Source organism: Colias philodice, chromosome 29, assembly GCF_061535455.1.
Source record: "Colias philodice isolate Cphi_HAF_F1 chromosome 29, ilColPhil1 Martin Lab GWU primary, whole genome shotgun sequence".
Classification (NCBI taxonomy): domain Eukaryota; kingdom Metazoa; phylum Arthropoda; class Insecta; order Lepidoptera; family Pieridae; genus Colias; species Colias philodice.
The window spans coordinates 7,328,502-7,354,809 of record NC_143114.1 but is presented as its reverse complement, the minus strand read 5'-3'; the positions used below and the strand labels follow the sequence as shown (position 1 = coordinate 7,354,809).

General features: G+C 34.5%; 3 protein-coding genes and 1 long non-coding RNA gene across 4 annotated transcripts; 3 read left to right on the top strand and 1 right to left on the bottom strand.

The window, feature by feature from the left end:
• The first annotated feature begins 936 nt into the window (after positions 1–936).
• Cdk9 (Cyclin-dependent kinase 9) lies at positions 937–7,350 on the top strand. The gene is made up of 5 exons (XM_089712576.1): positions 937–1,808; positions 3,529–3,614; positions 4,554–4,691; positions 5,503–5,582; positions 6,204–7,350. The coding sequence occupies exons 1-5, from the start codon at positions 1,127–1,129 to the stop codon at positions 6,421–6,423; spliced, it is 1,206 nt and encodes a 401-aa protein (XP_089568702.1). The 5' UTR covers positions 937–1,126; the 3' UTR covers positions 6,424–7,350.
• Positions 7,351–9,313: 1,963 nt separating this feature from the next.
• LOC149476094 (uncharacterized) lies at positions 9,314–12,238 on the bottom strand. Its single transcript, XM_089712668.1, has 2 exons — positions 11,887–12,238; positions 9,314–10,891 (listed from the first exon to the last, which is right to left on the bottom strand). Exons 1-2 carry the CDS (start codon positions 12,090–12,092, stop codon positions 9,844–9,846), a joined length of 1,254 nt encoding a protein of 417 aa, XP_089568794.1. The 5' UTR covers positions 12,093–12,238; the 3' UTR covers positions 9,314–9,843.
• A 395-nt stretch (positions 12,239–12,633) lies between these two features.
• On the top strand, positions 12,634–25,455 carry LOC149476092 (uncharacterized). Its single transcript, XM_089712665.1, has 7 exons — positions 12,634–12,814; positions 19,694–19,784; positions 20,563–20,731; positions 20,972–21,234; positions 21,618–21,805; positions 22,611–22,758; positions 23,130–25,455. The coding sequence occupies exons 2-7, from the start codon at positions 19,723–19,725 to the stop codon at positions 23,803–23,805; spliced, it is 1,506 nt and encodes a 501-aa protein (XP_089568791.1). The 5' UTR covers positions 12,634–12,814; positions 19,694–19,722; the 3' UTR covers positions 23,806–25,455.
• Positions 15,097–16,999, top strand: LOC149476093 (uncharacterized). The gene is made up of 3 exons (XR_016318017.1): positions 15,097–15,267; positions 15,310–15,508; positions 16,416–16,999. It is a non-coding gene; the product is annotated as an uncharacterized LOC149476093 (long non-coding RNA).
• Positions 25,456–26,308: the final 853 nt, after the last annotated feature.

The following is a 26,308-nucleotide window of genomic DNA, read 5'->3' as shown; positions in this document are numbered from 1 at the left end:
CAGTTATTGGTAATTGTTGTCCTTAAATATCTCCATTACTTATTTGTAGAGACATTGGCAAAGTTATGTACTGAAATCATTCTTCTAGGTGAAGTTTTCTATAAGAAAAAAATTAAAAAAATTTCGTCAGGTTCATATTTTGATGCCTCACCAAGTACCAGCTCTTCTTGTTATTCCACCTCCCACAAAAAATCAAAATTCATCCATTATTTGCCATCAAAAAAAGAAAATGAATAACTCAGGTATTCAAATCATGCAGCAAATCATAAATTTGTTGAAAATACAAATTCCTTCACTTTTTAACAATAACAGTATGTATATAACATGAATGTAAAGTAAACTTATAATTGTACATCAAATTTATCAATAAAAATATAAAATAAAAGGACCAAAAGGCGAAAAAATAAAATAAATGAACCTTGAAATACTTACGTTCGTAGTACCCAGGGGTACTGGAGTACCCCGACAGGTTCGTACGACGTGTTCTCAATAGCTTGACCACTGATCGAATACGGTATCTACGTGTCTCCTCATCCCCGATAAATACACGAACGCGCAAAAGAAACCGTTGTTTAGAAAAAAAGATATAGAAGATTTTCTAAATTTTTTTTCATTTGTACCCCAGGGTACGGTTCTAGGGTTAAATACAATTTTTGCTGCTATTGCACTATATTATATAGAGATTAGGTTATTTTGTTTATATTATCAAGCCTATATAGCTGAGATGATGAGTTTTATAAAAGTTATCACATTTATTTCCGAACATACAATTAGCTGTTATCTGTTGAAGATAAAAAATAACACACATTTGGCTTAAAGGTCTAGTAACCAGGCCATTAAATATTCAAAAAAAAAAAAATAATAACACGCTGACGTTGACAAACGTGAATTTGTTTTCTATTTTGGCAATTGGCACTGACACATCCTATTTCCTAATTCCTCGATTCTCAGTTCTCACGTTTGCAAGTTGAATTGTTTTTATCGAAAGAAATTAAGCTGTTAATCCAGTAATTCAAGGCAGAATAATTCAAGTTTTGAAGAAAGTGACAATCACTGTTCTAATCAGTGTTTATCCATCTTTTTAACGTAAAGAGTGGTTTAGAAAGCCGTCAAAATTGCGTCCAAAATGCAAAACGTTAATGCTCCACGGGAGCCAGCTCCCGTGCTAAGCACGAGTTCTACTATATTAAATATGAGAGAGAAAGAAAAATATATAGAAGAATTCGATTTTCCATTCTGCGACGAGTCATCTAAATACGAAAAAGTAGCAAAAATCGGCCAGGGCACGTTCGGAGAAGTGTTCAAAGCTAGAGCTCGAAACAGCAGCAAAAAATTCGTAGCCATGAAGAAAGTTCTAATGGACAATGAAAAAGAAGGCTTCCCGATCACAGCCCTACGTGAAATTAAGATACTTCAGTTATTAAAACACGAAAATGTCGTGAATTTGATCGAAATATGTCGGACCAAGGCAACTTTACATAACAAGTACAGATCGACGTTTTACCTGGTTTTTGACTTCTGCGAACACGATTTGGCGGGTTTATTATCGAATGTGAACGTTAAATTTAGCTTGGGCGAAATAAAGAAGGTGATGCAACAATTACTCAACGGATTATATTACATACACAGTAATAAAATATTACACAGAGACATGAAAGCTGCGAATGTGTTGATAACAAAGAATGGGGTGCTGAAGTTGGCTGATTTTGGTCTAGCGAGAGCCTTCAGTGTTGCAAAGTCTGGACAAGCTAATAAATATACTAACAGAGTTGTGACTCTGTGGTATAGGCCTCCGGAATTGCTGTTAGGTAAGAATAAATTGTAGCATTCTTGCTTATGATTTGCTACAGTTTAGTCCCACTATTTGCAAAATATATTATCATAATATTAAAGTATCAGTCATACTTTAAAATATTTCATTCTATGCTATGTTTTACAGGCAAATAGGTGATATTTCTTACTTCTAAGAAGATCTTCAGCTTAAATATTTATTGAAGTGAAACTTCATTAATAATAATAATAACAGGGCGTAGGGATGTGACGACCCCATCGCCCACGGTTGGAATATCTATTGTCTACGTGACAATAGATATTCCACCCGTGCAATCAGTCAACCCGCAGGACACCTTGTGGCGGGGTGTCGGGGAGTGGCGGCCCCGCGGGAACCGAGTGCTCCCGGGGGAGGCCCCTGTCTTCATCTCCGGCTTGCCTTCACCGGCCGGTTGGAGTGAAGCCTGACGAGGACAGGACCCCCACCTCTGGCTTGCCTTAACCGGCCGGCCAGAGTGGAGTCGCGAGAGCTTTTAGCTCGAAGGGTGGATGCGAAGCGTAAGTGGCGAGTGGGCACGTGATGCTGGACCCTCAGGGAGCGCGTGATCGTAGTTTAAAGTCCAGGGACGCCTCTCCACCCTTAGCTGCTCACAATATGTTGCCCCCTTGTCGCACTATTGCAGCGACTTATTTCGGGGGCCCATACAGTGAGAGGGCGAGTCACCACCTGCCAACAATTTTTTGCTATATCTTAGTGGAAAGGCAGGTGCCATAGTCTTCCATAGTCCTTAATTCCGGTCCATTAACATCCCATTCCATAGCCCAGTTTATTTTATTCCCTTATCTTGCAATAGTCCTACATCGGCCGCGGACTGCCTAGGGCTGTATCTCTATAGTGCAGTCATGGGCAGGCTGCGGCTGGTGTCCCACAACACATTAAAATTCTCGAAAGGGCCTCTGCGTGTTGGATCCGTGTCCCCACGTAAGCCTTCCAAAGATCCGGGTACCGTCCTTCTGGTGGTACCCGAGTATTATGGAACAGAGAAACATAATAATAATAAACACTTTATTGCACACACAAACAAAACAAAATCAAACAAAAAATACAAACAAAGTAATATAGAGCGGTACAAAATAGGCGGCCTTATCGCTAAGAAGCGATGTCTTCCAGGCAACCTTAGGATATAGGAAAAGTTTGAATAAAAATAAACAATTGAAAAGTAGAAGGAGCATAGCGAAACATAATATAAGGTGCAAATAAAAGTAGTAAATAGATACATAAATACAAATATTAAAATATACATAGCGAATAAAGAAAAAGAACAGGATAAAGTAACTAAGTAAGATAGATAAGAAAGAATGAAACATTAAAACGTCAGTTGTGAAGATAATGCTGTTTGACTTGATATTTAAAAGAGCTTATAGATTGAGCTTTCCTGATGGTTAAATATAATTCATTATCGGGGTTGGAAAAAAAAATTGTGTAAAATGTTTTTCGTTACGGGTGACATTTTTCCGTTATGCGCCATCTTTTTCCCTACCACGCGTGATTCGACGTATTTCTGTAAAGTTGCATATAGTAAATTATTTTTTGAAAAATAAGGTCATAAAGAAGTTTCACTTCTTACGTGTTCACACACTAGTACACGCACACTTTTTTTTTAAACAGATGATCAATCTTCTTAGTATAAATTAATTTAAAAAGAAGTTTCTACAGCAAAGAAACAATGTGAAATGATATTATTCTTCTTTTAACAGGTGATCGCAACTACGGTCCCCCAGTAGACATGTGGGGTGCCGGCTGCATCATGGCTGAGATGTGGACGCGCTCGCCGATCATGCAGGTAGATTTGATGTAATACCTATTGTTGTATAGATGTAACAGATGTGTAGAAAGAATAGATAGTAATTTAGAGTTGAGAATGGCAGGGCGAATTTCATTCTAAATATTAGTGTTTCGTCATTATTTACATATGGTTATGAATAAATAAATTGTTTTGATTTTATTATAGGCTATATGCACAAGAGATAAGTGACATTTTATTATGAAATCCATACTTATATTATAAATGCGAAAGTTTCTCTGCCTGTCTGTCTGTTACTCAATCACGCCTTATCTACTGAACCAATTTGCATGAAATTTGGTATGGAGATATTTCGATACCCGAGAAAGGACATAGGATAGGTTTTATCCCGGAAATCCCACGGGAACGGGAACTATGGGGATTTTTCTAGGACTGCGCGGGCGATGCCGCGGGTGGAAAGCTAGTAATTAATAATTTTCTTATATCTACTGTCCCACAAGCATACTCCAATGTAACGTAACAAAATACTTGGTAATGTAAATATTTGGTTGTTTTCTGATGAAAATTTCAAAGGAGCTAAATTTTATTAAAATATTTATTAGACATAGGCTACTCATTTCCACTGGAAGGTCTTTTTGATGTGGATTTTTAATCACTATGGCATTTTTACATTTCGTTAGATGGCGCTATGTTCAATTTTTATTTTTCTTTGACAATCCATGCAAAGACATCAGCAATAGATAGTCTACTATATAAAAATAAGTCGGGTTTTCCTTCCTGACGCTATAACTCCAGAACGCACGAACCGATTTCCACGGTTTTGCATTTGTTGGTAAGGTCTCAGGCTCCGTGAGGTTTATAGCAAAAAAAAGTTGTCTCTGGTGGCGAAACGGAGTTCGCCCGGTTTGCTAGTAATGTATGAAAATATAAGTCAAAAGTGAACCTATACATACTGATCATAATTGACAAATGTTTCAGGGTCCCACAGAACAACAACAGTTGATCCTAATATCGCAGCTATGCGGTTCGTGCACGCCGGACGTGTGGCCGGGCGTGGAGAGCCTCGACCTGTACAATAAGATGGAGCTGCCGAAAGGTCAGAAGAGGAAGGTCAAGGTATGTGTGACTGGGTTATAGATGTCTATGAAATTTTTTAACGTGATAACGTTTTTAAAATCGTTTTAGTCGGGTGACATGTTCAGAAACTTGTGTCACACCAAAACCTCACGAGCGCGATCGCAGGTATAACGAGAGAGAGACGGACCGATCTCCCGTCTCATCTCGAGCGCTGCCACTGCATTATGTTATCACGTAAACATCTCGATCCTAAACCTACTTTACAAACAACCAATTTTTTTACCCTTTTTAGGATAAAAGTTACTGTAAAATGAAAAAACGGAACCCTATAGGATCACTTTGTTGTCCGTTTGTGTTCAATCTCTTGTTGACGTTATCTCGAAATCGCCAGAATATAATCTTGTTGAAATAATAATGGTTTGTAGTTTGTAAAATTTTGCTAACTTCAAATCCATACTAATATTATAAATGCGAAAGTAACTCTGTCTGTCTGTCTGTTACTCAATCACGCCTAAACTACTGAAACAATTTTCATGAAATTTGATATGGAGATATTTTGATATCCGAGAAAGGACTTTTTATCCCGGGAAAATGACGCGATCCCGGAAATCCCACGGGAACGGGAACTATGCGGGTTTTTCTTTGACTGCGCGGGTGAAGCCGCGGGCGGAAACCTAGTGCTATATAAATAAAAATTTAATTCATAGTTAAAATTATTAGTGAGGGTAGAATGGACAGTTAATTTTTATTTACTGCACTACTTTAGTGCTGAATCCTTTTATTTGAAGTTTTGTATAGATGAATTGATACTACTTTTTAATTCTTATAATTTTTACATATTATATTACAGGAAAGGCTAAAGCCATATGTGAAGGACCCGTACGGTTGCGACCTACTCGACAAGCTCCTGCAGTTGGACCCAGCAAAGAGGTAAATACATTATTATTAAAAAAAACATGCTGTATAAGAAAAAGTTGTTCAAATAAGTTTTTAAAGTGAAACTTTTATTACATCGTCTCAAACTTTTTGGTCTGTGTAGCGCATGTCGCGTGTATCGCGGCTGCCGAGTAGGTATACCTACTCGGCAGCCGACCGTCACGCGACATGCGCTACACAAAGCAGTGTTCGGAACCGTTCGAACAGTTTCACTTTTACCGTGGTTTCATAAAACCACACAACATTTTTTTTTATAATAATTGTCTTCTTACTATATTCAAAATTAAATTATTTTATCACTGGCTGTCACCTGCGTTACTCCGCTCCTGTTGGTCTTAGGGTGATGATATATTATAGCCTATAACCTTCCTCGATAAATGGGCTATCTAACACCGAAATAATTTTTCAAATCGGACCAGTCGTTCCTGAGATTAGCGCGTTCAAACAAACAAACTCTTCAGCTTTATAATATTAGTATAGATTTATACTGACCACTCTTTAATAGCTAATGAAACTGTTAGCGTTTTCTATTTCATTTTATATGTTTGGATGTTTGTTAAATTTTAATTAAACCTTACAACATGTGAAAATACAAATTACACCCACTTTTTACAGATACGACGCGGACACAGCGTTGAACCACGACTTCTTCTGGACGGACCCGATGCCGTGCGACTTGGCCAACATGTTGGCCCAACATACGCAAAGCATGTTCGAATACTTGGCCCCACCACGACGACCAGGCCACTTACGGCACCATCACCACGTGGCTGGTGCGCAAGCGAAGCCCAACCCCCCGCCACAGGACTCGGGGTACCAGGATAGAGTGTTCTAGACCTCGTACAGGTCGAAACGACCTGGTAGACACTGTTAGCGGACTAAGTGATGTGATTAAACTAAGTGATGGGACAAGTGAAGTGATATTAGTGTGTCGTCACAGAATGCATAATAGTAGCTAAACGCTACAGAACGGACACTCTCCGCCTCCCGCCAAAATTAAACACTTACCTCACCCCGCACGATCATGCTATAAATGGGCCGCATTTTTCTGCAAGGACGATACGCAATGAAGATTGACAACATTAATCAAATTGACTTAAAGTAATTTTATTATTTTGGATTTGTGATTATCGTTTTTCGTAGTAAATGGTTAGATATTGTGCTGTTTTCGGATGTATTTCATCAGAAAAACGCGAATTTTTTTTTTACGCTAGTCACAAATGTGCCAACCATAAAGCGTTAACACACACATTTGCAGTCTCTACAATGTGACTGTCAAAACGATAATTTTGTATGGAGTGTCCGGGGTGTGGTGTTGTATTGGTGGTGAAGTGATAATTTGAGAAAGGGTGGAAAGAGGTAACTGTAAACAGTGAGAAATTGCACAAGGTAGTAAAATTATTGATGTATAAAAAACAAGAGCTAGACTCGCAATCGCACTCAAAAAGTGTTGAGATTCGAAACTCTGCTTCCGCATTTGTCAGGCAGAGTTTTCTTAGGTGGGATACAATAGAATTTGAACATAACTGTTACGAAATAAGGTGTTAATTTCAATGAATTTTGCATAGAATGCTGATCGAAATTAATTTCTGATTACATTTTGATTGTGAGTCTAGTTGTTTTTTGAGCCTTTTGTGTCCTGCCAAGACCAACACATTTTTTTTTAAAACATCATGGTAAGTACTTATAATTATCATTGGTTAGGAAAAGCTCATTAGAAAGTATACCAATTGTAAATGAAGTAAAATTTAATAAACTAATTTTTGAAAATGTTATTTGAAGAAAAAATTGATATACAGTGGAATCCGTTTATAATGACATCAAAGGGAATCGACAAACACGTCATAATAAGCGGACGTCATACAAAGCGTTATGTGAAATGAAAAATCTTTTCTCCAAATCCTTGGTGGGTTCTTCGGATGTGAGGAGATCGCTATCAATGACAACATAATCTTCCCACATTTCCGTGTAAAGAATCATGCCGGTCATTATAACCAGACATAATTTATTAAAAATGGGTCATAATAAGCGGCATGTCACTGTAAGGGAAGTCAATATATCCGACTTTTTATAAAGAATTTTATATGAAAACCAAACTTCGTAGTGCAATTACGTCATAATAACCGGTTGGTCAATATAGGCGGAGTCATAATAAACGGATTCTACTGTGTTTATAATATAACATCAATATCTCACTTTATTATAGTGTTGTTTAGTTTGATTAATACTTGCCCACTGCATTTTAAAAACTTAATATCATTGTTGAGTTTGTTTTTTGTATAACTTTGATTAGAATAATTACATAATTTTTGTACCCAATATAACTACTTATTTAATTTTAAAGTAATTGTAATTGATTTTTTATACTTAACTGATATTTTTTAATTAAACATTGCAAATTATATCATAATAACCTTAGTATCTTCAATCTTGTATATATATTATATATCCTATCTAAATTGGATTTAAATTTAAATAAAATATGCAAAAATATGGACATGTATGATTAGACAATAATTAATTTTACATTATTAAGAATTAGTAACCCTATCCTATATATGTATAAAATTTGAAAAAATATTGTAAATGTTGTAGCTATAAGGCCTTTGGTAAACATACCCCCTTAGAATATCATACTATGTAATTCTATGGACAATTTTAAAAACTTTTTATGAAATAAATGCTTTTCTCTATCTGTGTAACATTAAAAGTGTAATAAATAAGAATGTATGAAGACTTTGTATAATTAAGGTATATAATATCCTTTTTTATGATGTATTTAAGATAAATAATATGTGTAAAGTTATTTGAACGGTGAAGGAAAACATCGTGAAGAAACCGACATGTCGACAAATCAAAAGTTCGACGACATGTGACATCCGCCAACCCACACTTGGCCAGCGTGGTCGATTATGGCCTGATCCCGTAAGGCTCGTGTCCCAGCAGTGGGAACATAATTTGCTGATGAGGATGATGTAAAAAGTTATATACAGGGTGTCCCACTATTGGTATACTAAGCGCGAAGGGTCTTGTAGTTTTGCATACACTGATCACGAAAAAAAACTTCGTCTGGAATTTTATAAGTATTTTTAACGTACTCAGCGTATGCAAAACTATAACCTCCTTTAAGCTTAGTATACCAACAGTGGGACACCCTGTATACTGCAATTTAAAAAAAACCAGACACTCAGATATAAGTGTATATTAACTAAGGTAATGAATATATGTATTGAGTTAAATGTATGAACCTATAATATCTAAACTAATAATATTAGAAAGTTGTGTAAATACTGCCTATGTAAGCATAAAAATTTGAGGTTGTAAATACCAAAATCTATCTTAGAGCAGTAGAAGGTATTTCCAAATGGAATTGGTCATTAACAGACTGGAATTTGGAACACTATCAATTGTGGCATATTTGTTCCATATACCATGGTAATTACTATAACCAGTATCAGGGAGGTTACCATGGAGTCTTAAAGCAATATTAATTCCAGTGTGGAAAAATGACAGAGCTATAAACTATAAAGGTTGTCTAGCGCCATCTCTTTCTCACACTTCAATAATACTGCTTTAAGTCATCATGGTAACTTTCCTGGTATATTAGGAAATGTGTAATATTAATAATTATAAATATGTATAATGTTCTTATAATGTTGTTCTTTAAATGTATAAAAATAAACTTTTTATAATTCGAATATTTTTTATTTTTTATCACAAAAATTTATAAAAATAATTAATCTCATATCATTATTGGAACGAAGTTCCTTATCGCGCGTTGTGAAGGGGGCTAGACGGAAAAAATTCTTACGAAAAGTTGTCACGACACTTTTTGCTAGAGTTGTGCGGCGTGCGCGTGGTTCTCTGTCTGTCTCTCTCTAACTGAACACTTCGTTCCATCCGGATGTCCCTTGACATCGCATATGTTTTTTTTTTGTTTTTACATTAGATACAGTACAATTCAAACTTAATGGCAGCTCGGAACGTACGATCCGATGCGCTGAAAACAATTTTAGGTGTTAGCGGGACGTTAAGGGACCTGTGTGAACCCGCACTCGCACCTGAACCTAACTTCCGAAACGCCATTAAGTTTAAATCGAACTGTAGTAGGAGTTTCAGGGATTTTACATCAATATAATGGTTAATTTTTAGGAACTTTACAGATACAGATTTACATATAAAACCAGCTGTCAAAGTCCCAACATGTTTAATAGATTCCACGTCTTCCACTTCCTTCCACTGATTTATGTGTATATTATTTAAGAACCTTAACATTAATAGTATGTTTATACGCCATTTTATGATGTTCCTTAGTCACCAAATGTTTCCGATAGTCATTTTTCAGTTTAAAGCTTCTGTTACAAACGTCACATTTAAACCTATTCTGCTTTAAATGTTTCTTATAGGTATGGAGCGTCAAGTATGTAGATGTATGGAAGCTTTCTGAGCAGAACGGGCATTTGTACGGCTTATAGTTGCTATGTATACGCATGTGTGTTATCAACGACTGTTTGATTGAATACTTCTTTCCGCAGTGATCGCAATCGAAGCTAGCAGATTGCTTATGCTGTGACATGTGTCTGTTGAGATCGGTATATTGTGTGAATGATCGACTGCATTGACTGCAGCTGTACGGACGTTCGCCTGTGTGTTTCCGTGTGTGTGTTGCCCTCTGTCCGCTAGAAAAGAACCCCTGACCGCAGTACCAACACTGGTACTTCTTAACACCAGTATGCACAAGCATGTGATAACTGTAGTTAGATTTTCTGACTTTCTTGCCGCATTCGACGCACGATATCCTATTGTGTTGTTCCATATGCGGACCCAGTCTCTTGTGATTGACCATCTTCTTGCATACACTGCATTCAGTTTGCATATTATAATGCAAGAATATGTGGGATTGAAGCGAAGTCTTCTTTGTGAATTGAAAGTTGCATTCGAAGCATTTGTACGGAGGTTTCAAGTGGCCTATCCTGTGGTTGGTGTAAGATCGGTGATCGGAGAAGGCACATTTACACTTCTTACATAGGTAACAGTCATTGTCGTTGTGCCTGACTGTTTTGTGTTTTAAAAGGTGTTTGTTTGTGTCAAACGTCTCCTTGCATAGGTCACATGTATATTCCATATCTGTTTGATGAATTATCTTGTGGCTGTTGAATGTAGTTTCGCTTGTAAATGTGTTGTTGCATAAATTGCACTTGTAACGGTTCACTGGCTTTTCTCTCTCTCTCTTCTTCGTTTTCTTTTGTTCCGGTACATATTCGTGATTACCGTTATCACACACATCTTCAATGATTATTGTACTGAAAAAGATAATAAAGAATTTAGACTTTTTACAGATCTTACTAACAAGTACCATAGAGAAACATAAATCTACAACATGAATTAGTTTCATACTAAATTTAATAGACTTGTTTTATTACTAAAGACAAGTATATAAGGTAGCATTCAGGAAAAATTTTCATATAATACCTATAGTCCGTTCGCGTTAAGAAAATAGTGAGTCATCAGTGCAACTACAGGATGAGGGTGTATTCACAGTGGAGAAAAAGTACAAACATTTTTTTAAACATTAAATTATTATTAATGGAAAAAAAATGTTCACGGGTGATTTTAATGTGTTGGTATCCTTTTGTTCTTTAATAATTTTATAAACAGTATTTTCGGACACACCGCATGCACTTGCTGTTTTTATGACTATGCTCTCCACAGTTGCATTAAAATCACACAATTTAAAGTACTTATAAACATTGTAAATTATGTGTCTCTCTCCGCTATGGATTATTGATCCACTTTTATTCTTTCGATTTGGTGAAGTATTCATTTTCAAAATTTATTGTTGAACGAGTCACGCAAAATACACAACTGTTTTGTTCGAAGGTCAGATTTCAACTGGTCACTGTGAACTCGACTTTCTAATTTGGGGCACGGCCAGGCAGGCGGACAACGATGACTCACTATTTTCTTAACGCGAACGGACTATATGTATGAATTTTTTTTCATTGTTATTAGTTCCTATATTCTGTAATAATAAAGTTAGTAGACAAAACCCTATTTCCTAAATCTCGTATACCAAGAAGTACCTAATTTTCTACGTATATATTATGGCTCAAATTAAATATTAGAAATTAAACTAGCTTATCCAGAGACTTCCAGGCAAATAAAATCAATGCTCTATTACACCACCACCACTTTAGATCACCATTTTAGAGACTTTAACTACAGTAATTCAGAGTTCACAAAACAACAAATATAAAAATAACATTTCAGAATGGATATTATTGTAAGATTTATTTACCGTTTAACTTTACGCAAATTATAATTGCTCAGCAAATCTTGAATGGTATCACTCGAGTCAAGTTTCGTATCTTCAATTTCAAACTTGGGTTCATCAACATCAGCATTTTTATTCTCTACTATTATTTGCTCTACTGTTTTAATTTCTTCGTCTGAGTTTTCTTTCACTTCGTTGATTTCATCTGTGAGACTTAATTCCACCGACATGATTAGGTATCTATGTGTATTATAATTTTAAATAAAAGATTGTTTTTTTATACAATAAACACAACTTTTCTGTTGTTGGAAGCGCAAATTCGCAAAGAGAATACAAATACTACGTACGTACGTACGTACGTACTAGTAACGCAAATTCGCAAATCACAAACTGCAACCGTGAACCGATCACCGATGAAGAGCGATGAACTGACTACTGAGTTCCACAAGTCTGAAGCAATCTGAAGTCAGTTCAACTGACAGCCGAGGCCCCAGAATAAACATTGTTATTTGTAGGATAAAAAATATTATTTCCGATTTTTCTTACAATATAATATTACATAAATAGAATTATAAAATAATGGTGTTGTTACCCGACTACAATTGTTTTATTTACTAATATCACTAGTAGAGTACATCTGTTATAATTTATAATTAAATAATATTTAATTTTTCGATGAATTTAGTATCGGTTTTACGTAAATCGGTAAAGATGATCGATACAGTTTGCAATCGAGTCGCGTTCGCGGTTCGTATCCAGCCCTATAGAGTATGGATATGGAACTGTCAAAAAAGTCAATAAAAACTAGCCTCTGTAAATAATTGAATTTGTTTTCTATGAATAAGTATAGTTATTTATATTAAACACATATTATAAAATGTGACAATAAAAAATTGGCAGTGAGATTTGCAGGATGAATTACTACAATAAAGAGTATACGCTCAAAATCTTTGTAAGTATTGAATACATTTTTACAGCTAGTTTGTTTACAAATATTTCGCGCGCTAAAGCCGTGTTCGGCCGCGAAATTTGATTTGAACGTTCTTTTAGCATTCTAAATTCAAATTATATTCTTAATTATTGGTAGTCAATAATTACAATGGTATTATTCTGGAAATTGTATCGTAAATGTAAAAGCGATGTTGCGAAGTGATTTTGCGATATAGCTCTTATGCTCATAGCAATAAGGTCGATCTCGAAGCGATGCTAATGCGATATTGCGATTCCGGAATACGGACGCTGAACAAGTTATGCGTATAAAGGGTCGTTCTCTGTTAGAATATAGGCCTTATTGCTTTGTAATAAGGTATATAATATTTTTGAGGTTTATTCACGAAAAAATTTTGCGTGTTTGTCTAGTCGTCCCTAATGAAACTATTTACTTGAATGTTAAAAAATATTTTATTGTAATTATTTGTTTTAATTAATGAATTTTGTACGCAAATATAAACAAAATAAGATCGTGTGCGTTTTATACAATAAATCCTACAATAAATTCCTTATAAATAAATAATTTTTCAAATATGTAGGTACTTTGAATTTTTTCGCGCAATATCTATTTTCCCTTTGCAATCCTATCAACGTAAGTCTAGCCATTTCTGATTTCCCGGTTATACGATTAATTATAATATTATAATAATTAATAACGTAACTATATTGAATAGTGAAAGTGAATGGTCGAAATTATAGTATGAGGACTATTATGTACCTACATATTAAAAATGATTTAATAAACTAGAAACTCAATTAATTTCTTGTTATGTATTTCGAATAGGTACCTATTTCTTTTATTACGAACTTCGTAGTATTATGTCTATTTATTATTTAAAAAATGAAATAAAAAGGAATAGATATGTAACAATTGTATATATGTATGTAGGTAGAATTGTTCATGCGTATCTCCGGAACAATTCAGTTATTAGGTATTATTTCCCACAGTATTACTTTACTCTATGGGTATTATCCTCACTTTTTAGAATTGGCAGATTTTTACTTGAGAGAAATTTGCGTAAAAATCCGTTCGATTAGATTCAGCAAAATGTTATAAACCTCAATTTAAACTTAAAGCATTAAAAAAAATGTTTTTAAAATAAGGTAGGTAGGTAAACTAAATAGTTTGTACTAGATTTCCGCCCGCGGCTTCGCCCGCGTTTTCAAAGGAAAACCCGCATAGTTCCCGTTCCCGTGGGATTTCCAGGATAAAACCTATCCTATGTGTTAATCCAAGTTACCCTATATATGTGTGCTAAATTTCATTGTAATCGGTTCAGTAGTTTTTACGTTAAAGAGTAACAAACATCCATACAAACTTTCGCCTTTATAATAGTACTAAGATAAACCTATATAGCGTAAGCATTGTAACTGACAGGTTGTAAGTTCGATTCCGGTATTAGCTAAACTATTTTTCTTTAAAATATTTGAAGTGAAACTTCTTTATCGGGGGTGGACAAAAATTTTGTGAGACATTTTTTGCGTTACGCCGCGCGCGTTACATTTTTTGCGTTACGCCGCGCGCGTTACATTTTTGCGTTACGCCGTACTCGTGACATTTTTTTTCTTATCCCTACCACGCGTGATTCGACGTATACTTTCTCCAGCGGAGTAGGGATATCGTATCGTTTTAACGTACGTCCTACCACTTTACTTGACCGTTTTTCTATTGCACTCGTATTTATTTCCAACGCTCTATGGTGACGTGATAATATTATATTAAAGTGATCAGCACAATCAAAGTGTTTATTTTAATTATTCTAATTCCAGTGAATTTAAAAAAAAAGTAAGTAATTACATATCTTTTTCTAATACTTAGGTGTAATTGTCCGTATTTATGCAAAATGGAACCACTCGACAAATTTCGTTTTTTGCTTTTATTGAAGAATACTCATTCAAAAGTGGTCTAAATTCTTATACAAACAAGAACCACATGATTTTTACGTTGGAAACAAGGTATACTAAAAGCAGAAAGGAACCACCAGCAACAACGAATACTTACATATTAAGCAAAACCGAACCACAGCACCACGAGACTGCTTTGTTCAAAAAAATAAACGATATTACTATCATGTTATTTTATACAAAACAGATCCACACCTACTTGGTACCATTATACATTACACATATTTCTATTAATAACAATTATTTTTAATACACAAAATGGAACCAGGTTTCTGTGGTATGGTTATGCGTAAAATAAATACATAATTTAATTGTAATTTTTTATTGCAAAAAAAAACCACAAGCATTCGGTTCTATTATGCATAAATAAATATTGTAAAACATTCTGAAACCCATCATCGCTATATGGAACCAAATGCCTTGACTTGTTACAATGCTTCTCATCTTTAAACAACGTATTTCATTACTTAAATAGCTCAAAGTGCAAAACTCCAATTTTTAAAGTAAAACGTCGAACATCTGTCAATATCTTAGATCATTTAATGATCTAAGGTCAATATAGATGACATTCAGCGAAGTAGTTCGAATACGTGACGGTGTTTTTTTCCTCCGCGAAGTAAGTTCTATTGTTTTTGTTAATAATTACCTTTAAAATTCAATGTGAAAATGTTTAGTAATAAATAAATAAGCAAGCAATGGGTAAGAAAAGCATTGGAGACGAACACCGAAGATAATAATGAAGATACAACGGGTAAGTAGTTTTATTTAATGCATTTATTTCATCTGTCATTGTGAGATGAAACTACTAAAGTCTAAACCCTGTTTTAAAAATAACTGTCGATGATCTAGGTACCTACCTACTATTTTGGTAAAATACGTTTAGATTCAGATTCAGTACAGTACATTCAGCCACATCATTCAGCGCATTTAATTATTTGTTTGATTTTAAAACTCGCGCGGCCACTGTTTTGACCGAAACAAGGCCCTAGCCTGCGAAATTCAAAATTTTAACAAGTTTATTTAATTTTTTGCTAGGGTTGCCACTGTTGCGTATGATTTTTAGGGTTCCGTACCCAAAGGGTAAAACGAGACCCTATTACTAAGACTCCCTGTCCGTCTGTCTATCCCTCTGTCTCATGAACCGTGACAGTTAAACAGTCGAAATTTCATATGATGTATTTCTGATGCCGCTGTAACAACAAATACTAAAAAACAGAATAAAAAAAGACGTGTGGCACTCGGGGACTGCCGCGGTAAAGCATAGCATGCCTTCAAGCCACACCTCCGAGCCCGTCGGAGTGGAGAGCGTGAGGTTTTTTTCGTTACGGAATTTCTCGATTCGGTCCCCGCGCTCAAGGCCCACGATAGAAGCTATGCAATAGCTTAATAAATATTTAAGAAGCTCGGGCCATACAATAAGCCGTGATTTTTTTGCCGTTTTTATAGATAATGGTACGGAACTCTTCGTTGCGCGAGTCCGACTCGCACTTAGCCAGTTTTTTGTACATGGCGCATGTACATGCAACATACTTAGTCGTCTAGTAGGGACACGGCTTTATAAGAACTAATAATATTTTGCTGTCGCCATATACCTACCTACGTATAAAAGCCACGCGGCTTTATTGTTTTGATTTAAAGCTTTTTTCTTTTTATTACAGAAGATAACGAAGAACCTTATACGTCGCTGCCTCTGGAGAAGCTTTCTTCACCTTCTAGCGATATTCAGTCCATATTACCTACATCTCATTCCACAAGATGCACAGTTTTTATAACGGTCTCATTAGTGATGATGCAATAGAAGACCACATAGATGGACTAGACACGGTGGATTTCGAAATCCAATTTGATGATGACGTCGAATAAACGTCCTATATAAGTATTATTTTATATATTTTATTAATTAAAGCTTTAATTACGATATTATAAATACATAGTTTCATTAATATCATTAAATCCCTGGGATGTGGTTCTTTTTTGTATAAGAGAAAACCTATCAATTGATAAATGTTAAAAGGAACCACATGCACATTTTCTTAATTATCTAGAAAGTTTAAGAATATTCAGAGCAAATTTATATACACATACTTAAATAAGTAATTTATCAATGAATTTAAATAAAATAAATTTTAATTTTACTTCATCTGACAGAGCTGCAAATGTTTTTGTAAATCCTTTGATATCTCAGAAGTGCGTTTTTGCTGGGTGGTTCCTTTTTGCTTAAATACGGACAATTATGGTATTTATTTTTCTAAGTTATTTAAAATTAACCTCACTTTTTGATTGTATTTTTCAATTTTTTCAATTTTATTATAATATGTATAGATAATATGTATAGATACACTAGCACGTGGGTGGAATTATGTATAAATTTTTTCTAATACTTGAATGTTATTGTGGTACATATTTATTTTTCTAATTCTAAAATATTTACAGTTATTCTCAGTTTATGATTGAATTTTTTAAAACACCAACACGTGGGCGTGATCATGTTATTTATTTTTCAAGTTATTTAAGCTTAACCTCTGTCTTAATATGTATATATTATGTACTATGTGCGTCATTAATTTCTGACTGTTTCGAGATTTGGTGCAAAATAAAACAGTGTGTAAATAAAATTAAACAATTGAGTAAAAGTATAATTTCATAGATAACACGTTGAGAAGTTCCCTGTATAAATATATATACATATCTTGTATAAATACATACATAATATGCCTATAGATCTTTACTCAATTGTTTTATTTTATTGATTTTTTACAAATTTTATTTACACACTATTTTATTTTGCACCAAATTTCGAAACAGTCAGAAATTAATGACGCACATATTATATATATACGTTTTAATATAGAATATTTTATTTTATGCTTTTTTTACACAGTTTTTTTACTATAATTAATTAGTTAATTTTCTTTCATTTGTTCATTTAATTTTACAAATTTTATTTACACACTATTTTATTTTGCACCAAATTTCGTAACAGTCACAAATTAATGACGCACATATTATATATACGTTTAATATAGAATATTTTATTTTATGGTTTTTTTACTATAATTAATTAATTTTCTTTCATTTGTTCATTTAATTTTACAAATTTTATTTACACACTATTTTTTATTTTGCACCAAATCTCGAAACAGTTAGAAATTAATGACGCACATATTTTATATATGGTAGAACCCCGTTGAGTCGAACCTCGATAAGTCAAAAACCTCCAAATCTCGAAAAAATGTTTTGTTCCCTTCCCTTCAAACACCAAAACCTCCATTACTTGAAATCTCTACCCTCTGTTTGTCGAAATAATCACCGAGTCCCTCCAAGCCATTTTGGTAAATATTTTCACTCTATGACTCGAAAAATTAAATTTGAGCTCTGTATGTCGAACATAGCAACGTTTTATTGTACAACCTTTACAACTTAATCATTAGGAATTTATTACCTCTATTGTTCGAACAAAAATAAGTTACCGACTTTAAGAACGTGCCGACAATGAAAGTACACTATTGTTTCTTAGAAAACATCTATTGTTCGAACAAAAATAAGTTACCGACTTTAAGAACGTGCCGACAATGTAAGTACACTATTGTTTCTTAGAAAACATCTATTGTTCGAACAAAAATAAGTTACCGACTTTAAGAACGTGCCGACAATGAAAGTACACTATTGTTTCTTAGAAAACATCTATTGTTCGAACAAAAATAAGTTACCGACTTTAAGAACGTGCCGACAATGTAAGTACACTATTGTTTCTTAGAAAACATTTTAGGAGTATACGATAATAAATCTATGACTCACGTAAACACGTGTTTGCTTGATTGGTGTCAGGTGTTCAATTATAATTTTATGAATTCAAAATTTATAAGAATAAACCTCAAACTCTCTGTCCAATCAAAATCCGCCTAAGTCGAAATCCTTTATAAGCTGAAAACGGCAGTGGCCGGCGTAAATATTCAAATAGGTAGCGAGGAGCGAAGCGACGAGCATCTTAGGTTAACTTTTGAACTACCGCTCGAGCGAAGCGAGCGAGTTGCAGCAGCGGCCGGTGTAAATATTTAAATAGGTAGCGAGGAGCGAAGCGACGAGCATCTTAGGTTAACTTTTGAACTACCGCACGAGCCAAGCGAGCGAAGCGAGCGAGTCGCGGCAGTGGCCGGCGTAAATATTCAAATAGGTAGCGAGGAGCGAAGCGACGAGCATCTTAGGTTAACTTTTGAACTACCGCACGAGCCGAGCGAGCGAAGCGAGCGAGTTGCAGCAGCGGCCGGTGTAAATATTTAAGTAGGTAGCGACGAGCGTGTGACTTACGTATTTCTTTAATATTGTATATAGTAAATTATTTTTTGAAAAATAAGGACATAAAGAAGTTTCACTTCTTACGTGTGTACTCTAGTACACGCACACATTTTTTTTAATAATTATTATCTGAAGCGAAAGAAAGAAAGAAAGAAAGAAAAGACGGTACTTAACTACCTAGACCTACTTATACGTAAATATAATCGAAAAGTTAAACAAATTATGTGATTATTATTATGCTTCATCGCCTATCAAAATCGCGTATTAAAAAGTCAAAATCAAGTAGGTACCTATAGCTCATGTGTTATTCCGATGTATAACTTATATTATTGAAAAGTTTCATCAAAATCTGTTGAGTAGTTTCTTCGTGAAAGAGCAACATGTTCATCCATCCTCACAAACTTTCGCATCTGTAATATTAAGTAGGGTCATTGAAATTTGCAACTTATTTTTTGGCAGTAATGTTCAAAATCGTATCGCTTATAAGCTTATTAGAAAACTATGCCTCAGACGCGTAAGCAGAGTTTGGTTTCGGACAATTTTGGAGTGTGTTTATGAGACAAATTTTTTATCGTAATCAGTTTTGTTTCATAAGAGTAGTAGTAGCTGAAAAATTCATGTCTTGCATTTATATTTGCAGGTTTAATATATTAAATTGAAGAACAAAAAATGGTGGAACAGTGCTGCGTCGATGGCTGCCTCACTGCCAAAGAGGATATTACGTATTTCAAGTTAGTAGTTTATTTTTTTATCATAAAGAGGAAAACTTTGTTTGTTTGTTTGATTGTAATGAATAGGCTCATAAACTACTGTACCGATTTTAAAAATTCTTTCACCATTCGAAAGCTACATTATCCACGAGTAACATAGGCTAGGTTTTATCCCGGAAATCCCACGGGAACGGGAACTATGCGGGTTTTTCTTTGAAAACGCGGGCGAAGCCGCAGGCGGAAAGCTAGTTTTTCTTAAAGTTGTATGAGTAAATGCTTAATAAAAGATTTTTTAAAAGAATTAAAAATATTTCTGCCACGTTACGAAAAAGACTGCATGCTTGTTGCAAAAGACGCGGGTTCGAATCCCAATTCCCAAGTCATAATCGCGTTTTATCTTTAATTTTTAAAATGTTTTAAATTTTTATTAACTTTGCTTAGCTTAAAAAGCGCGGATACTACTTAACTCAAATTTAGTCCATCCTTCAGATTACCAATATTACGACATATTATATTACTCAAACTCAAACATTTATTTGTTACTAGCTGTGCCCTGCAGTTTTACCCGCACTGCTCCACTTCTGTTGGTCTTAGCGTGATGATATATAGCCTATAGCCTTCCTCGATAAATGGGCTATCTAACACCGAAAGAATTTTTCAAATCGGAACAGTAGTTCCCGAGATTAGCGCGTTCAAACAAACGAACTCTTCATCTTTATAATATTAGTAGAGATAAGACTTCTAGACACATTTGAATCGTCATAACATAGTTTTACCACCACTCAAATTCAACTCCCAGGTTACCGATAAGCAGGACCTTACGCAAGAAATGGTTAGACGCGATCAACAGTTCGTTCAAACTAACAGACGACGCCGTGGTATGTAGTAGGCATTTTCTGGAGGACAATTATATGACAGTGCGCGGCAAGAGACGACTGAAACCGAAGGTCGTGCCTTGTGTTTTTGATGTGAGTATAGTAAAAGTAGTTTGAAAAAATTAAAATATATAAGTAGTCATTTTAAAACTTTTTAAAAGAAAAGTCTTTTTTTAATAAATTTCAACTATGATGTCAGCTTTCAATAGATTTTTACATTTTTTGTGTAAAAAAATCTGTATTTTTTTTAAAGTTGGCTGTAGCATTTGGCAAAATCCATAAATTAGGAATACCACATTACTTACTAAGTGAATACTCCGTTTCATATTTTAGGACAAAACAAATAACAGCCAAGAAAAAGAAAAAGAAGCCATAGACAAAGAAACAAGTAAAAGCATAGATAATAAAGACGAACTTAGCATAGGCAACACAGAAACCAATAATGTAAACCCTAATGAAGTCATAGACAAGGTTACCAAAAGCTCTGATGCCATAGACAATGAAGATAATAGAGTTATAGATGATGACAAAACAAATGAAGATGACGAAGAAGAAAGTAGTGAACCGCCAAAAAGTCCCCAAAATTGTGTGAAGAGGTATGTGTTAAACAGACAATAAATGGTAAAAATAGAAATATTACTATGATAATTAGAGAAGGTATGAACAAAGATTTTTTTTAAGCAAAATATAATACACTGACATTATTCATTCATAATATTTTTACAACACCTTTTTATTACTAGCTTTCCGCCCGCTTAAAATTTGTTTAAAACTCAACAAATTATATACCTTGTTTCTCTTCTCTTGGTTTACTCTTTAAAAAAATTGCGTGAAAATCCATTGCGTAGTTTTAAACATTTAAGCATATAGGTCAACATACGGACCGATAGCGGGAAGTGACTTTGTTTTATATTATGTAGTATACCGACATATAAAAAATTGACACATTTGAAACCTAATATTTTTTTAAATATTTCAGGCCGCAACAAGTAGAATTCTCGCCGAACAAAGACATAGAAGACATAATAACGAACTATCAGATAAAACAAACGATACCACTCTCGCAGATAAACGGAGAGACGAACATACAAACAGATTTGAGAGAAGCAATCGATGTAGAACGAGATAGCACTACTTATGTGGAAGTGGCTGCGGGGAAAGGACATGGTGAGAAATAAATAAAAAAATTGTGAAAATATGAAAAAGTGTGAATGATTTGTAAAAAAATGTGTGCGTGTACTAGTGTACACACGTAAGAAGTGAAACTTCTTTATGATCTTATTTTTCAAAAAATAATTTACTATATGCAACTTTACAGAAATAAGTCAAATCACGCGTGGTAGGGAGAAGAAAAAGATGGCGCGTAACGGAAAAATGTCACGCGTAACGAAAAAATGTTACACTAAATTTTTTTCCAACCCCGATCAAGAAGTTTCACTTCAAAATATGAAAAAAATATTTAAAAATGGGTGTGGTATGAAGATGATAATAAATATAGAGATAGAGAGATTTTTTTAAAGGATAGAAAAAAAATCTAACGAGGCCGGATTCGAAAAAATTTATTTGTTTATATTATTTAGTTCTAATCCTGCCTCGTGACGTATTTATAAAATTCTCATTTGTAAAGCATTTGAATTCTATTTAACTAAATATCAAACTCGTGTGTTATTCTGATGTTCTTGTAAAATTTACCAAACCTATATTATTGTAAAGTTTCATCCAAATTCGTCAAATTCAAATTCAAATTCAAATTATATTTATTTGCAAGAATGTAGTTACAAATTATAGATGTTTTTAATTGCAATATTATGTGGCTAATACATTCTACCCATATTCATACATACATTCATCCATATTTGCAAACTTTCGCATTTAATATCAGGATTTCAACCAAATTGGTCCAGTAGTTACATAAAATACCATCCATCCATACAAATTTTCCTCTAAAAAGTTAGTATAATATGTACTCCAGAAAAAGACGAAGACTGCTTGATGCTACTCGAAGACGTCCAGGTAGAAGTGGACCCTAGTCTCTTTGAGCATGAGGACCTGGATCTGAGCATCGAGCAGGTAGACCTGGATCTGGACTCCAGCTCTGACGTCATAGATCTGGGAGAAAAGTGAGTACAGGCTTGATATAGGTTATAGTTTTAAAGGGAAAGTATAGCTCATTTGGAGCAAAAAAGGAAACATTACTGAGCAGAAAATTTTTAGCTTCAGAAATATTTGATATTTTAACTTTTTAAACCATTTTATTACTTTTTATTTACGTTAAATTTACCATATAAAAGTAAGGATATTCTTAACATTGAGGTTACAATTGAATAAAATGTATTTTAATAAATAAATCTTGCTTTTGTCCATATGCACTACGATGCTATATTTTGTGGTCTGTAGGTGGGTAACCTAAAAAACTGTTTCTCATCTCCATCTAAGTAACTACTGTACAACTGTAGTTTTTCTCAAAATACAACAAAAATCTTTATTCCAGAAAAGAACTGCCAATCAGCTTACTCTCATCCAGCGATGAAGATGACGTCATAATCCAAGAGCCAAAAATAGACACCATCGAAGTTTCAGACGCGACAGACGAAGACGACATTCCACTGCTAAAACTAGCAAAAAAACACAAAAAATCCAAGAAAAAGTCCAAAAAGAACCAAAAAAGCAAAGCACTCAGCAAAATCATGAGTTTCTGCAAATACGAGTGCTACCATTGCAAATTCACCACAAACGATAGAGCCGATTACGAGTACCATATAACCTCACATTCGAATGTTTTGCACTGCTGTGAAAACTGCAGTTACACCACATCTAGTAAACTTCTCCTTTCCAGACATAAAGACAAACATGCGAAAGAAAAGAAAAACAAAGAAAAGAAGTACAAATGTCCACTTTGTAATTACAGGGCGAAACATAACATGAGTTTAGTGTACCACATGAGTACGCATGAGGCGAAAAGTGCTTTTGAGTGCGAAAAATGTGGCTTTTTCACCAACGCAAAAGAAACAGTGTTGGAACATTTGAAGATATGTGGCAATACGTTTAAATGTAACCATTGTTTATATAGTACCAAATGGAAAGGGGCTCTAAAAAGGCATTTGGTAAGTGCTCATCAAGATGACAAGGTCGAGGATGGGGATTACGTACCGCCGGGATGGAGTTAGGAAAGAGAAAAGATTCGGAGATGGAAGATCAGAAAAAGATTGCAAGGGAAAGATAAAAGATTGGGATGTAAGGAAACGATTGTTAGAAAAGGAAAAAGATTGCAAGCGAAAGATAAAAGATTGGAACCTAAAAAAAAGATTGTAAGGGAAAGGAAAAGATTGCAAGCAAAAGATAAAATATTAGAACGTAAGGAAAAGACAGTAAGAGAAGGAAAAAGATTGCAAGGGAAAGATAGAATTGATAGATTGATAGAGCAAGATAAAAGATTAGAACGTAAGGAAAAGATTAAGGACGGAAAAAAATTGACAGGGAAGGTAATGGGGAGGGTAAAAGTGTTTTAACTTCTCTCCCAACCAAATGGAGAAATAATTTTTAAGCTATTGCATAGCTTTTATCGCGGGCCTTGAGCGCGGGGACCGAATCCAGAAATTCCGTAACGAAAAACCTCACGCTCTCCACGGGGACGGGCGCGGAGGTGTGGCTTGAAGGCATAGTATGCAATAGCTTTACCGCGGTAGTCCCCGAGTGCCACACGTCTTTTTTTTTAGAAAAGACAGATATAATCGAAGAAAAAGGTAAAAGATTCGAGGGAAAGATTCAAAATTATGTTTGTGAAGTGAATTGAAAAGAAGAAAGACTTGTTAGTATTGAGACAGTATTAGTATAAATATACAGTGAACTATTAGTGAAATAACAATATTTGTAATATAACTAGCGGTCCGCCCCGGCTTCGCCCGTGGTGTAGGTAAAACTATCCTATCTCTCAAGTTGGATCGAACTGCACATGGTGTGCGAATTTTATTATAATCGGTTAAGTGGTTTAGGAGTCCATTGAGGACAAACATTGTGACACGAGATTTATATATGTATTAAGATTAAGATTATAGTGATTGCTTTAACTCAAACTCAAGCATTAATTTACTCAACTAGACTTTTTGAAAACATAAAAAAGAGTAAACAGTGCCAAAGTAACAGTGAAGTAATAAAAACTGATTTAGTTAATAAAATTTTGCATTTGTGCCCAGTACTGGTGTCAGAAGTGAAACTTCTTTGGCAAGATTTGAAGATTCCAAAATCGTCGCCTTTCTCCGTGACTGTATTGCCATGACGCGACCTTGAAATTTTACTCTCAACGCGCAAAGAAGTTTCACTTCAAAAATATTATTTCATGTATTATATTTTAAGGATAGGCCGATGGTTGTTTAAATTAATATAAGATGTATGATTTTTAATTATTTTGAACTCAATGTGGAGAAACTTAGAATAGATAAATTTTGGGAAATTATTAAAATATAGTGTGAACTTAAACCTTATAGAGTTAAAAATCACAAATGTTAGTTTATGAGTTTTGATTCTCAATGCGAAAAATATTGTAAATAAAGTGTATAATAAATAATTAATATGATAAAATAATTTAATTTTATGTAACATATAGTTACCGAATATTAATAATAATAACTTTAGAATGTAATATACGGGAAGTCCGAAATAAACATTCAATATAGAAACGGTATGAAATGAAACGTCATGTTAACTATACGAATATTATAAAGCTGAAGAGTTTGTTTGTTTGAACGCGCTAATCTTAGGAACTACTGGTCCGATTTGAAAAGTACTTTCAGTGTTAGATAGCCCATTCATCGAGGAAGGCTATAGGCTATATATCATCACGATAAGGTCAACAGGGGCGGAGCACTGCGGGTAAAACCGAGGGGAACAGCTAGTATTGATTATGGCGCCCATTAGAAAAATGCAAATTTTTGAGCGGGAAAATGTATTAGGGCGCTTGTGCACTACAAGGAATTTTACTGTCCGGCATTCCGATTTTTTACGGTCCGGTGTGGCATGAAAAAACCGATGAATTGCTTGTGCACCTGTCCGTCTTTACTCGGATCAGTGCGGTACAGTTCAAGGAAGTTTGGCGGTATAATGCTATCATAAATGATTGTTTTTGCATTTTACAAGTAACGAGTAAAAAATATAGAAGGTGAAATATTATATTATTTCGTTATAATAAAAAGTAAAGTTCCGTAAGAGATTTAAAATGCGTGTTTCACTTATTTATTTTAATCGGTGACGAGGAGCTAAAGCTATTCCCACTTGAACTTTAACTTACCAACACTTACTTAGATAATAATTATAGGTCAATGCTTGGTCAATGTATATAAAATAACAATACCGACTTCTCAAATCTCATTGCCAACTAAAAGAAAGTAAAACAAGAGCTTGCTTTCAATTGGCATATGCAGTAAAAACAGTAAAATCCAAGCAAGTGGGCATTCGAAAACAATTATACCTACAGCGACTCGTAGACACAAAAAACCATCCGGAATAGGGAAAAGTAAAATGTCGGACAGTAAAATTACGTATAGTGCACAAGCTAGTATATAGATTAATGGCGTGCCATACCGGACCGTAAAAAATCGGAATGCCGGACCGTAAAATTCCTTGTAGTGGACAAACGCCCTAATGTAAGAATGTCATAAATTAAAAACCTTATAC

What these genes read in the sequence shown, in the direction of transcription:
- Cdk9 (XM_089712576.1), top strand. Translation starts at nt 1,127, where the DNA reads ATGCAAAACGTTAATGCTCCACGGGAGCCAGCTCCCGTGCTAAGCACG. An exon ending in GCCTCCGGAATTGCTGTTAG is followed by an intron (nt 1,809 to 3,528) that starts GTAAGAATAAAT and finishes TTCTTTTAACAG; the next exon opens with GTGATCGCAACTACGGTCCC. An exon ending in GTCAGAAGAGGAAGGTCAAG is followed by an intron (nt 4,692 to 5,502) that starts GTATGTGTGACT and finishes ATTATATTACAG; the next exon opens with GAAAGGCTAAAGCCATATGT.
- LOC149476094 (XM_089712668.1), bottom strand. Translation starts at nt 12,092, where the DNA reads ATGTCGGTGGAATTAAGTCTCACAGATGAAATCAACGAAGTGAAAGAA. An exon ending in AATTTGCGTAAAGTTAAACG is followed by an intron (nt 10,892 to 11,886) that starts GTAAATAAATCT and finishes TATCTTTTTCAG; the next exon opens with TACAATAATCATTGAAGATG.
- LOC149476092 (XM_089712665.1), top strand. Translation starts at nt 19,723, where the DNA reads ATGGTGGAACAGTGCTGCGTCGATGGCTGCCTCACTGCCAAAGAGGAT. An exon ending in GAGGATATTACGTATTTCAA is followed by an intron (nt 19,785 to 20,562) that starts GTTAGTAGTTTA and finishes TTCAACTCCCAG; the next exon opens with GTTACCGATAAGCAGGACCT. An exon ending in TCGTGCCTTGTGTTTTTGAT is followed by an intron (nt 20,732 to 20,971) that starts GTGAGTATAGTA and finishes TTCATATTTTAG; the next exon opens with GACAAAACAAATAACAGCCA.